General features: G+C 43.2%; 1 protein-coding gene across 1 annotated transcript; it reads left to right on the plus strand.

Moving 5' to 3' along the window:
* Positions 1-4239: 4239 nt before the first annotated feature.
* On the plus strand, positions 4240-6831 carry LOC138910170 (uncharacterized). Its single transcript, XM_070201392.1, has 3 exons — positions 4240-4395; positions 4502-5053; positions 6670-6831. Exons 1-3 carry the CDS (start codon positions 4240-4242, stop codon positions 6829-6831), a joined length of 870 nt encoding a protein of 289 aa, XP_070057493.1.
* Positions 6832-13461: the final 6630 nt, after the last annotated feature.

Genomic DNA, 13461 nt, shown 5'->3' on the forward strand with positions numbered 1-13461 from the left:
AGCCCTGTACAGTAGAGATTTCCAAACTCTTCTCAGACAACCTGTAGTTTATCCACCATAACTTTTTGTACAAAACTAGAAATGAAAAATGGTTTACCTTTCCAAAATCTAGACTCAAAGGTCTACAACTTTCATTTTTAGATCATCTCGAATTCCTTATAGATTGCGAGATATGAGCTTCCAAAGTCAGACCAGTGCAACAGAGATTTCCTTCTTCGCGAATGCGAGAGTCTCTTCGCGAACGCAAAGAACAAAATCCGAGAAGCCAAATCCTTCTTCGCAAATATAATGACCCGACCAGTCGTTTTGCTTTCGAGAACCCCATTCCCCTAAATAAGACTTCTCGTATATGCTTTTACTGTTTTATGACTTGCGGAGATGGTTAGTTCGTGATTTGGAAGGGTTCGGGTTGAAATCAAAATACTTGGTTCCTTGAGATTGGCTTAAAAGGTCAAGTTTGACTTCGGTCAATATTTTCAGTAAATGACCTCAGAATCGGGATTTGGCAGTTCTAATAAGTTTGTATAATAATTTCGGACTTGGGCGTATGTTCGGATCAGGTTTTGAATGACCCGGGAGCGTTTCGGTGCCTAATAGTGAAAGTTAGTTCTTGAAGGTTTTAAAAATTCTTTAAATTTGGTTTGGAGCGGGTTTTGGTGATATCAAGGTCCAAACGGAATTCCGAGCACGGGAATAGTTCCGTAATGTCAATTAAGACTTGCACGCAAAATTTGGTGTCTTTCTGAGTAGTTTAAGTACGTTTCGGCGCATTAGAAGTAAATTGAAGAACTCAAAGTTCTTAAGTTTGATTCAATTGGTTTTGGGGTGTGATTCGTAGTTTTAATGTTGTTTCTGGGGGCCCGAGGGTCAATCGGACAAAGCTCAGACTAAGTTAGAAGTTGGGAGCAGCTGCTGAAGCTCCAGTTCTGTCATAACCGCACCTGCACTTGGCCAGCTGCAGGTGCGAGCCATGAGCCGCAGAAGCGGAAATGCGAAGGAATCCCAGGTACCGCAGGTACAGAGGAATTTACGCACCTGCGTGACCGCAGGTGCGGGAACTGTTTTCACAGGAGCGGAAAGGGCTCACATATGCGGCTCCTGGTGTCCGCAGATCCGGAGCCTGTCCATGCGAGGAAAAGGCGCACCTACGAAGGTCTTGCCGCAGGTGCGGGACCGCATATACGGCCCTATAACCGCAGGTGCGAAAACAGCTGGAGGCAGTGAGCCTCATTTATTATGGGTTAGGGCCATTTTTATCACATTTTCTTCCACTCTTGGGTGATTTGAGAGCTTCTAAGGAGGGGATTTAGACCTAGATTTGTGAGGTAAGTAATTTCTATTAAATATGAGTTTAGTACATATATTATGGGTAGATTTTCACATGATAATTGGTAGAAATCATGGGTTTAGGTAAAAAAACCTAGGATTTAATAAAAATAAGATTCTACCATGCAAATGATTATGAAACTTAGTGAAAATCATATATTATGTTCCTAAGGTTATGGGTAACTACTTTCTTCAAAATAATTTCGGAATCCGGGAGTGTGGGCCTGGGGGTGAAATTTAGGAATCTTGCAATTTGGATTGGGTAATCACTTTAATAGTGGAGATATAAACAATTGAGCATAGATTGATCGATTTATATAATGTTTGGCTAGTTCCGAGTCGTTTGGCATCAAATTTGGAGGTTTGAGCGCATCCTTGAATTGGGAAGTAAGCTTTGAGACGAGGTAAGTCTCTTTTCTAACCTTATAAGAGGGAACTCACCCCATAGGTGAACTTAATTAATATGTGTTGTTATTTGTGGGGGGTGGGGGTGGGGTGGAGGGCTACATATGCACGAAGTGACGAGAGTCCGTACGTAGCTACTATTCATGTTTATGTCCGGGTAGTGTTAGGTTTACGCCATGCTTGTGGACACCGTTATTTGATTAGATTTGTTAACTGTATCAAATGAAACTAAGTCGAGGATTTTTGAGGGTTTAAAAGCTTCAAGCCGAATTGTCTTTATTTTGAAAAGAATCAAGAAATGATTATGATTTATTGATAAATTTATTGATTTATTGATAAATTTATTTTGAAAATTCGCGTCGTTCGACCCTCGGCAGTGCACAGTTTATATTTATGTTGGATCGGGCCGAACGTCCTTGGTGGTATTCGTGTGTGATAATAGTACTCGAAGTTTCTTTCATATTTGGTACAAAGTCATTGTTTTGTGTGATCATATATTTTAAAGGAAGGAAATGATTTAAGCTCTTAAAGATGGTGAAGAGTTGTTCAGTTATTTCTTGTTATGAGTCTTATTGTTGTATGTTATGATTAATTAGAATTTCATATTATCATGTTATTGGCCCTAGTAAGTGTCGGAGTGGACCCCTCGTCAATACTTCTTCGAGGTTAAACTAGATACTTACTGAGTACATATAATGTATGTACATACGCTACACTTTTGTACTTAAATGTACAGGATCTGAGGCAGGTGCATATGGTTACCAGTCTGGAGCGCAGTTCTGATCCCCATCTCGAGACTTCACGGTGAGCTGCCCTTCCGAGCCGTTCTGCAGCAGCTGGAGTCTCTCATGCTTTATTTTTTCTGTCTATTTCCTTTCAGACAGTAGGCTAGTACTCTTTTGTATATTCTAATAGATTGCCCACACACTTGTGACACTAGGTCTTGGTACACACACTAGTAGACTTATTATTTTAGATTTGTTTACATGATTACGATTAGTACTTGTTTGTTTCCTTTTAATTATGTCACGTTTGCAAATTTCTAAATCTTTTTAACAAATGAGGAAATGTTATCCAATTAGTAATTTATTTAAACGAGAAATCATTAGTTTGATCAGCGTTGGCTTGCCCAACAATGGTGTTGGGTGCCATCACGGCCTATGTTAGAATTGGGTCGTGACAACATGGTATCAGAGCGCTAGGTTCACATAGGTCTCACAAGTTATGGGCAGGCCTAGTAGTCTTGTGGATCGATGCGGAGACGTTCGTACTTATCTTCGAGAGGCTATAGGGTGTTATGAAACTACTCTTTAATCATTTCCTATCGTGCAGTTGATGGTGTACTAAATTCCTTTCTCTCATTCTGTCACGATGGTGAGGATGCGTACGGCGGACATTCCAGACTCGGGAGGAGCTGCTTCCCCCATTGCTAGAGGCCGGGGGAGGGCACCAACCCAAGGTAGGGGACGAGGGAATCTCAGTGCTGCCCCAGTAGCACCACCACCAGACCCAGTAGAGGATCCCATCATTGAGGAGTAGGGAGAGGTGCCTGCCGCAGAGCCAGCCTCGGTAGATTTCATATCAACAGCGGGTTTTCAGGAGGTCATGGGCCGTATGCTCCGGTTCATGGACACCATGACTCAGGCTGGTTTATTTCCTGCAGACCCAACACATCTCAGGTGGGAGGGGGAGCACAGACCCCTACTGCTCAGGAACATGGGCACGCAACTGCATTATACCAGACTCCGGGTACACTACCTGTGGGTGGAGCCTAGCCAGTTGCCACAACTGCACCTGAGCCTAGACAAGCTGTGGACAGTGATCCATAGAAGCTATTAGACAGATGGACTAGGCTACACCTTCCTGTCTTCGTAGGCGAGCGGCATGAGGAACCCAGGACTTCATTGACCGGTGCCAGGACAGACTGCACAATATGAGGATATTGGAGTCCTATGGGGTGAATTTCACTACTTTCCAGCTGGAGGGAAGGGCCCGTAGATGGTGGCAGTCTTAGGACCAGTGTGTTCTCCTCCCATGACTTAGGACTAGTTTACACAGCTTTTCTTGGATAGGTATATTCCACCCTCTCAAACAGAAGAGTTGCGAGGTCAGTTTGAGTAGCTCGAGCAGGTTCAGATGTCAGTGACCAATTATGAGGAGAGATTCTCTGAGTTATCTTGCCATGCACTTATGATACTTCCTACCGACGTAGAGAGAGTGCAGAGATTTATTGCGGGGTTACACCCCAGTATTCGGGCTAGTATGGCTCGGGAGGTTGAGATGGGTAGTGGCTATCAGCTAGTAGTGGAGATTGCTCAGAGTATTAAGGGCTACCGCCATAGGGGTAGAGAGCAGATACAATAGGACAAGAAGGCCCGATTCTCTAGAGAATTTAGAGGTTCCCCGGCCAGGGGCAGAGGGCAGTTTGGGAGGGATCAGCCTAGCTGGCCCACATATCCAGCACCACCACCTCCTCGGAGTGCTCCGGTGTGACCCTATTTTAGTGCTATGCCAGATAGTTCTTATCGCCCACCAGCTCATCAGGGTTCTTCCATTGCCTATTTTAGCGCCATGCCAGGGAGTTCATACCGCCCACCAGCCATTCAGGGTTCTTCTAGTGGGTATTCAGGCCATCAGGGTCAGAATTCGGGGCAACAGTCTATGGTACCGAGAGGTTGCTACGAGTGTGGAGATTCGGGTCACATGAAGAGAACTTGTCTCAGACTTTAGGGCAAGGTAGTACAGTAGGGTCATCAGCCCATGATTCTAGCACCAGTCGTCCGACTGCCCAGAGGTGGGGGGACAGGCGGGTAGGGGCCATCCTAGAGGTGGAGGCCAGGTAGGGGGAGGTCAGCCAGCTATTGTTCAGCCAGGTGGAGGCCATCCAGCCGGCGCTCCAGCTAGATTCTATGCTTTTCTGTCCAGACTAGATGCAGTGGCCTCAGAAGTCGTGATCACGGATATTATTTCTGTCTGCGGTAGGGATGCTTCAGTATTATTTGATCCATGGTATACCTATTCATATGTATCATCTCTGTTTGCTCATTTCCTGGATATTCCTCGTGAGTCCTTGGGTACTCCTGTTTATGTGTCCACTCATATGGGAGACTCTATGGTTGTGGATCGGATCTATCGGTCCTGTGTGGTCACATTCTGTGGTTACGAGACTAGAGCAGACCTTCTATTACTTGATATGACCGACTTTGAGGTCATACTGGGCATGGACTGGTTATCCCCATATCATGCCATCCTTGATTTCCATGTCAAGACTGTTACCTTAACAACGCCAAAGTTTCTTAGCTTGGAGTGGAAGGGTTCATCTGTTAGTACATCTAGTCGAGTTATCTCTTTTTTGAAGGCTCGACATATGGTCAAGAAGGGTTGTTTGGCTTATCTAGCCTATGTTCGGGATACCACCGTAGAGTCTCCGACCATTGATTCGGTGCCATTATTTCGGGAGTTTGCCGATGTGTTTCCTTCGGACCTTCCAGGCATGCCGCCAGATCGTGACATTGATTTCTGTATAGACTTGGCTTCAAGCACTTAGCCTATATCTATCCCACCGTATCGTATGGCTCCGAAAAAGTTAAAGGAGTTGAAGGAACAACTTGAGGAGTTGCTAGCAAAGGCGTTCGTCAGGCCGAGTGTATCACCTTGGGGTGCACCAATATTATTTGTGAAGAAGAAGGATGGGACTATGTAGATGTGTATTGATTACCGCTAGTTGAACAAAGTACCATTAAGAACAAGTACCCCTTGCCACGTATTCATGATTTGTTTTACCAGTTGCAGGGTGCTAGGGTGTTTTCTAAGATCGACTTGAGATCGGGATACCATCAGTTGAAGATTCGGGACTCAGATGTTCCGAAGACTGCCTTCCATACTAGATATGGCCATTATGAGTTTCTAGTGATGTCATTCGGCTTGACTAATATTCCAACGACATTTATGGATTTGATGAATAGGGTGTTCATGCCTTATATCGATTCCTTTGTTATTGTCTTCATTGATGACATCTTGATTTACTCACGTAGCATGGAGGAGAACGAGTAACATTTGAGAGTGGTGCTTCAGACCTTGAGGGACTAGAAGCTATATGTTAAGTTCTCCAAATGTGAGTTTTGGTTAGATTCTGTGGCATTCTTGGGGCATGTGGTATCAGGCGAGGGTATTAAGGTGGATCCCAAGAAGATTGAGGCGGTTTAGAGTTGGCCTCGTCCTACTTCGGCGACTGAGATCAAGAGTTTCCTGGGGCTAGCAGGTTATTATCGCTGATTTGTGGGGTGTTTCTCATCCATCGCAGCACCTTTGACTAAATTGACCCAGAAGGGTGCTCCGTTCCGTTGGACCGACGATTGTGAGGCGAGCTTTCAGAAGCTCAAGACAGCTTTGACTACAGCAATGGTTCTAGTGTTGCCTTCCAGTTCGGGGATGTATACTGTGTATTGCGACGCCTCACGCGTTGGCTTGGGTTCTGTATTGATGCAGGAAGGGTGAGTTATTGCATATGCTTCACGTCAGCTGAAGCTCCTTGAGAAGAATTATCCTGTGCACGATTTAGAGTTGGCCGCGATTGTTCATGCTCTTAAGATCTGGAGGCACTACCTATATGGGGTGCCTTGTGAGGTTTACACTGATCACCGCAGTTTGCAGCACTTCTTCAAGTAAATGGATCTCAATTTGAGGCAGCGCAGATGGCTTAAGTTACTGAAGGACTACGACATCACTATTCTTTATCATCCGGGCAAGGCGAATGTAGTCGCGGATGCCTTGAGCAGGAAGGCAGAGAGCATGGGTAGCTTGGCATTCATTTCTGCAGAGGAGAGGCCACTAGCTTTGGACATTCAGTCCTTGGCTAACAGACTTGTGAGGTTGGATATTTCAAAGCCCAGCCGAGTTCTTGCATGTGTTGTTGCCCAAACTTCACTATTGGAGCAGGTAAAGGCTCGACAGTTTGATGATCTGCATTTGGCATCTCTCAGAGAGATGGTACTACAAGGTGGTGCCAAGGAGGTTTCTATTGGCGAGGATGGTGTCCTGCAACTCCAGGGTCGTCTATGTATTCCTGATGTAAATGGCTTGAGGGAGAGGATTCTGTAAGAGGCGCACAGTTCTCGGTATTCTATTCATCCAGGTGCTACGAAGATGTATCGGGACCTGAGACAACATTATTGGTGGCAGTGGATGAAGAAAGACATAGTTGAGTATATAGTTAGGTGACTAAATTGATAGCAGGTTAAGTTTGAGCACTAGAGGCTAGGTGGCCTGCTCCAGCAGATGACTATACCGAAGTGGAAATGGTAGGGCATTACTATGGACTTCGTAGTTGGGTTGCCGCAGACCTTGCAGAAGTTCGATGCAGTTTGGGTCATTACTGACAGGTTGACCAAGTCAGCACACTTCATTCTAGTTGCAACTACTTATACTTCAGAGAGGTTGGCCCAGATTTATATTCGGGAGATAGTTCGGTTGCACGGTGTGCCGATTTCCATCATATCAGACAGAGGCCCTCAGTTCACTTCGTATTTCTGGACAGCCGTACAGAGTGAGTTGGGGACTCGTGTCGAGCTCAACACTCCGTTCCATCCACAGACCGACGGGCAGTCAAAGCGGACAGTCCAGATCTTGGAGGACATGCTCCAAGCATGTGTGATTGACTTTGGGGGACAGTGGGATCAAATATTTCCTTTGGCTGAGTTTCCTTACAACAACAGTTATCAATCCAGCATCGAGATGGCTCCATTTGAGGCTTTATATGGTAAGCGATGTCGTTCCCCTATCGGGTGGTTTGAGCCCGGCGAGGCTAAGTTATATGGTACTTATTTGGTGAAGGATGCCTTGGAAAAGGTAAAGTTGATTCAGGAGCGATTTCGCACAGCACAGTCCAGACAGAAGAGTTACGTGGATAAGAAAGCGCGTGATTTATCTTTTATGGTGGGTTAAAAAGTTCTCTTGAAGGTTTCGCCGATGAAGGGTATTATGAGATTGGGGAAGAAGGGCAAGTTGAGCCCCAGGTTTATAGGAACATTCGAGGTGTTGAGGTGAGTTGGGGAGGTTGCTTATGTGCTTGCTTTACCTCCCAGCCTATCAGGGGTTCATCAGGTTTTTCACGTGTCTATGCTCCGGAGGTATCATGCCGACTTGTCACATGTGTTAGACTTCAGCACTATTCAGCTAGATGAGAGCTTGGGTTATGAGGAGGAGCCGGTTGCCATTGTTGCTAAACATGATCGCCAGTTGAGATCCAAGAGGATTTTCGTGGCAAAGGTCCAGTGGAGGGGCCAACCAGTCGAGGAGGTGACTAGGGAGTCCGAGGAGGACATGCGGAGCAGATATCCACACTTATTCAGCACTTCAGGTATGATTCTAAACCTGTTCGAGGACGAATATTTGTTTAAGAGATGGAGAATGTAACGACCCGACCAGTCGTTTTTCTTTCTAGAACCCCATTCCCCTAAATAAGACTTTCTGTACATGCTTTTACTGTTTTATGACTTGCGAGGATGGTTAGTTCGGGATTTGGAAGGGTTCGTGTTGAAATCAAAAATCTTGGTTCCTTAAGGTTGGCTTAAAAGGCCAAGTTTGACTTCGGTCAATATTTTGAGTAAACGACATAGAATTCGGTATTTGACGGTTCCAATAGGTTCGTATGATGATTTCAGACTTGGGTGTATGTTCGGATCGGGTTTTGGATGAACCGGGAGCGTTTCAGTGCCTATTAGTGAAAGTTGGTTCTTGAAGGTTTTAAAAGTTTTTTAAATTTGGTTTGGAGTGGGTTTTGGTGATATCGAGGTCCAAACGGAATTTTGAGAGTGAGAATAGTTCCGTAATGTCATTTAAGACTTGCACGCAAAATTTGGTGTCATTCCGAGTAGTTTAAGTAAGTTTTGGCGCATTGGAAGTAAATTGAAGAACTTGAAGTTCTTAAGTTTGATTCAATTGGTTTTGGGGTGTGATTCTTAGATTTAATGTTGTTTCGGGAATTCCGAGAGTTCGAGTTCAGACTAAGTTAGAAGTTGGGAGCGGCTGCTGAAGCTCCAGTTCTGTCATAACCGCACCTGCGCATGGCCAGCCGCATGTGTGAGCCATGAGCCGCAGAAGCGGAAATGCGAAGTAAGCCCAGGCACCGCAGGTGCGGAGGAATTTACGCACTTGCGTGACCACAGGTGCGGGCACTGCTTTCGCAGGAGCGGAAAGGGCTCGTAGATATGGCTCCTGGTGTCTGCAGATGCGAAGCCCGGCCAGGCGAGGAAAAGGCGCACCTGCGAAGGTCTTGCCGCAGGTGCGGGATCGCAGATGCGGCCCTATGACCGCAGGTGCGGAAACCGCTGGAGGTAGTGAGCCTCATTTATTACCGGTTAGGGCCATTTTTATCATATTCTCTTCCACTCTTGGGCGATTTGAGAGCATCTAAGGAGGGGATTTCGACTTAACTTTGTGAGGTAAGTAATTTCTATTAAATATGAGTTTAGTACATATATTATGGGTAGATTTCCACATGAAAATTAGTAAAAATCATGGGTTTAGGTGAAAAACAAAAGGTTTAATAAAAATGAGATTTTACGACGAAAATGATTATGAAACCTAGAGAAAAATATATATTATGTTCCTAAGGTTATGGGTAACAACTTTCTTCAAAACAATTTCGGAATCCGAGCATGTGGGCCTGTGGGAGAATTTTAAGAATCTTGCAATTTGGATTGGGTAATCACTTTAATAGTGGAGATATGAACTATTGAGCATAGATTGATTGATTTATATAATGTTTGGCTAGTTCTGAGTCGTTTGGCATCAAATTTAGAGGTTTGAGCGCATTCTTGAATTGGGAAGTAAGCTTTGAGACGAGGTAAGTCTCTTTTCTAATCTTGTAAGAAGGAACTCACCCCATAGGTAAACTTAATGAATATGTGTTGTTATTTGCCGGGGGGGGGGGGGGGGCTACGTACGCACGAAGTAACGAGAGTCTGTATATAGCTACTATTCCTATTTATGTTTGGGTAGTGTTAGGTTTACGCCATGCTTGTGGACACTGTTATTTGATTATATTTGTTAACTGTATCAAATGGAACTAAGTCGAGGATTTTTAAGGATTTAAAAGCTTCAAGCGGAATTGTCTTTATTTTGAAAAGAATCAAGAAAGGGTTATGATTTATTGATAAATTTATATTTGACCGCGTCGCATGTATGATTCACAAGCAGGGTAATAGATGCATCTATGGTTCGCGCAATTCGACCCTCGGCAGTGCACAATTTACATTTATGTTGGATTGGGCCGAACTTTCTCGGTGGTATTCGTGTGTGATAATAGTACTCGAAATTTCTTTCATATTTGGTACAAAGTCATTGTTTTGTGTGATCATATGTTTTAAAAGAAGGAAGTGATTTAAGCTCTTAAAGATGGTGAAGACTTGTTTAGTTATTTCTTGTTCTGAGTCTTATTGTTGTATATTATGCTTAATTAGAATTTCATATTATCATGTTATTGGCCCTAGTAAGTGTCGGAGTCGACCTCTCGTCACTACTTCTTCGAGGTTAGACTAGATACTTACTGGGTACATATTATTTATGTACTCATGCTACACTTCTGTACTTAAATGTACAAGATCTGAGGCAGGTGCATCTGGTTACCAGTCTGGAGCACAGTTCTAATCCCCATCTTGAGACTTTACGGTGAGCTGCACTTCTGAACCGTTCTGCAGTAGCTGGAGTCTCTCTCATGCTTTATTTTTTTCTGTCTATTTCCTTTCAGACAGTAGGCTAGTACTCTTTCATATATTTTACTAGATTGCCGACATACTTGTGATACCAGGTCTTGGTACACACACTAGTAGACTTATGATTTTTGATTTGTTTACATGATTACGATTAGTACTTATTTGTTTCCTTTTAATTATGTCACGTTTGCAAATTTCTAAATCTTTTTAACAAATGAGGAAATGTTATCCACTTAGTAATTTATTTAAATGGGATACCATTAGTTTGATCAGCGTTGGCTTGCCCAACAATGGTGTTGGGCTCCATCATGGCCTATGATGGAATTGGGTCTTGACAGCGAACATGAGAGGCTCCTTGCGAATGCGAAGAACAACACTAGACATCAGAAAATCAGCATCCAAAGTAGCCCAAAATGATCCGAAACACACCCGAGGTCCCCGGGACCCCAACCAAATATACCAACAAGTCCTAAAACATCATACGAACTTAGTCGAGGTCTCAAATCACATCAAACTTCGTTAAAAGCATGATTCACACTCCAATTCAAGCCTAATGAAACTAAGAAATTCCAACTTCTATATTCGATCTCGAAAACTATCAAATCAAGTCCGAATGACCTTAAATTTTGCACACAAGTCATAAATGGAATAACAGAGCTTTTCATATTTCCAGAATCGGATTTCGATCTCTACTCCCCGGTCAAACCTCCAAATTTAACTTCCTATTTTCGTCATTTCAAGCCTAATTTAGCTACGAACCTCAAAATAAATATCCGAACACACTCCTAAATCCGAAGTCACCATACGAAGCTATTGAAATCATCAAAATTTTATTCCGGAGTTGTTTTCGCAAAAGTCAAACTCCGGTCAACTCTTTTCATTTAAGCTTCAAAAATGAGAATTGTTCTTTCAATTTAATTTTGAATCTTCCAAAAATCAAATGACCGCACATGTAAGTCATAATACGCATTACGAAATTGCTCGGGACCTTAAGTAGCTGAATGTGGCGTAAATTATTAAAATAACAAGTTGGGTCGTTACATTAACTTATTAGACGAACACTTAGGTTATGGTCACATCCTTAGGCTTTTTAATTATTTGGAAAAACACCAAAAACAATCATTCGCTTCTAGTTTATTTTCTTACCTTATAATTGCTAGAGTAAAATTAGGATTAGAAATCAAAAACTTTTGTGGAAGTGCAATTTAGTTATTCCATTCTCTTTCGTTAAGTGTATACTCCTAACACCCATTGTAATTCTCTGTGGTAATCGACCCCGACTCTTGTTGGGTACTATTCTTCCAATGATCATTTTCACTCACTATTGAGTGCGGATTAGACATGAATCAATTTTTGGCGCCGTTGCCAGGGAGTTAAGACGATGTTAGCTATATATTTGTGTTTGTTTTTGGAATATCTTCTTTTTCTTCTGTGTTACTAACTTCTGCGAGAACTTTTAGGTATAACCATGGCGGCGAACAATGATCTCGGTAATATGCCTTTGGGGGATGTGGACGGTGAGGATGGGCAAGTTGGTGAGGTACTTCTTGAACCTCAGGCCAATCGAAGAAGCCGATTTCCTCATGAAAATGTGCCCTCTCCAACCCCACCTCCACCATGAGCGGCTCCACATCCGATATTGCCCAACAAAGGTTATGCTAGTGCAATAGTCCCTCCCCGCATTATGGCGGGCAACTTCCTATAACCAATGTGATGCTCACTTTTCTTGAACAACAAGAATTCTTTACCGGTGCTCCAACACAAAATGTTTACAAATATTTGAAGGGGTTTATGGATACTTGTTAGAGAAGAAAGCAAACAAATATCTCCGAGGATGCATTGAGGCTAAGGATTTTTACCTTCTCTCTATAGGGAAAGCATTAGATTGGTTGGAACGATTGTCAAACAATTCAATTCACACTTAAAATGAGTTGGCAGAAAATTTCATTGCTAAGTTTTTCTCTCCCGGACACATGGCTACACTTCGAGATGAGATCTTGGCATTCAAGAAAGAGCCGAATGAACCACTAAACGAGATATAGGAGCGCTATAGAACTATGGTCAAGGAATATCCCAATAACGATATGACGGAAAACATTATTCAACAAACCTTCTATCATGGGATTAACACGACCAACCAATGTGTAGTGAATCAATTAGTCGGTGGGAACTTTATGACTACGCCTTATTCGGAGGCGTGTGAGATTTTGGATGAGATGATGGACACATTTTAGGCTTGGAAATCCCGGGACAAGATGACCCGAATATGATCCACCTTCACAATGAATTGCAAGACCATGGATAAGCCATTACCGAGTTGACAACTACCATGACTCAACTAGAAAAGGCCCAACTGAACCAAGTGCTAACTCCTAACCAAGTCAATGTTATGGAAGGAGTGAACATCAGAAGCGGATGTAGTGTACTACTTACGGGTTCAACTGAACCCATAACTTTCGACGCTGAGTAAAAATCTATATGTAAAATTTCATTAAAACTACAAAAATAGTAGATGCGAACCCATAACTTTAAAAATATAATGGGTTCAATGTTAAAAATATTAAAATTGAACCCATAGGATTTAAATTCTGGATCCGCTTCTGGTGGACATGATGGTGAACAAGAGGAGGACCAAGGGTCCACAAGTGCAAACTCGAGTGGAGAACTATGTGCAAGAAGATGGTAGTTTTGAGCACGATGATTCCTATAATGAACAAGAAGAGGAAGTACAATATGTGAATAATTTTCAAGGGAAAAGAAACAACTTCCAAGGCCCAAGCCAACAACAATGGCGACCACAAAACAATCAAGGCAATTGGAATTCTAGCAATCAAGGAAATTGGAGTGGAGGCAACAATCAAGGGAATTGGCATAACAACAACAATCAAGGAAATTGGAGTGGACACAATCAAGGAAATTGGGGAGGTAACAATCAAGGCGGATGGAACAACATTCAAGGCAACCGGGGGTCGGGTTTTCAAAGGCCCCCAATGTACCAACAACCAAGCAACCCAGC

This window comes from Nicotiana tomentosiformis, chromosome 4 (assembly GCF_000390325.3).
Source record: "Nicotiana tomentosiformis chromosome 4, ASM39032v3, whole genome shotgun sequence".
Classification (NCBI taxonomy): Eukaryota; Viridiplantae; Streptophyta; class Magnoliopsida; order Solanales; family Solanaceae; genus Nicotiana; species Nicotiana tomentosiformis.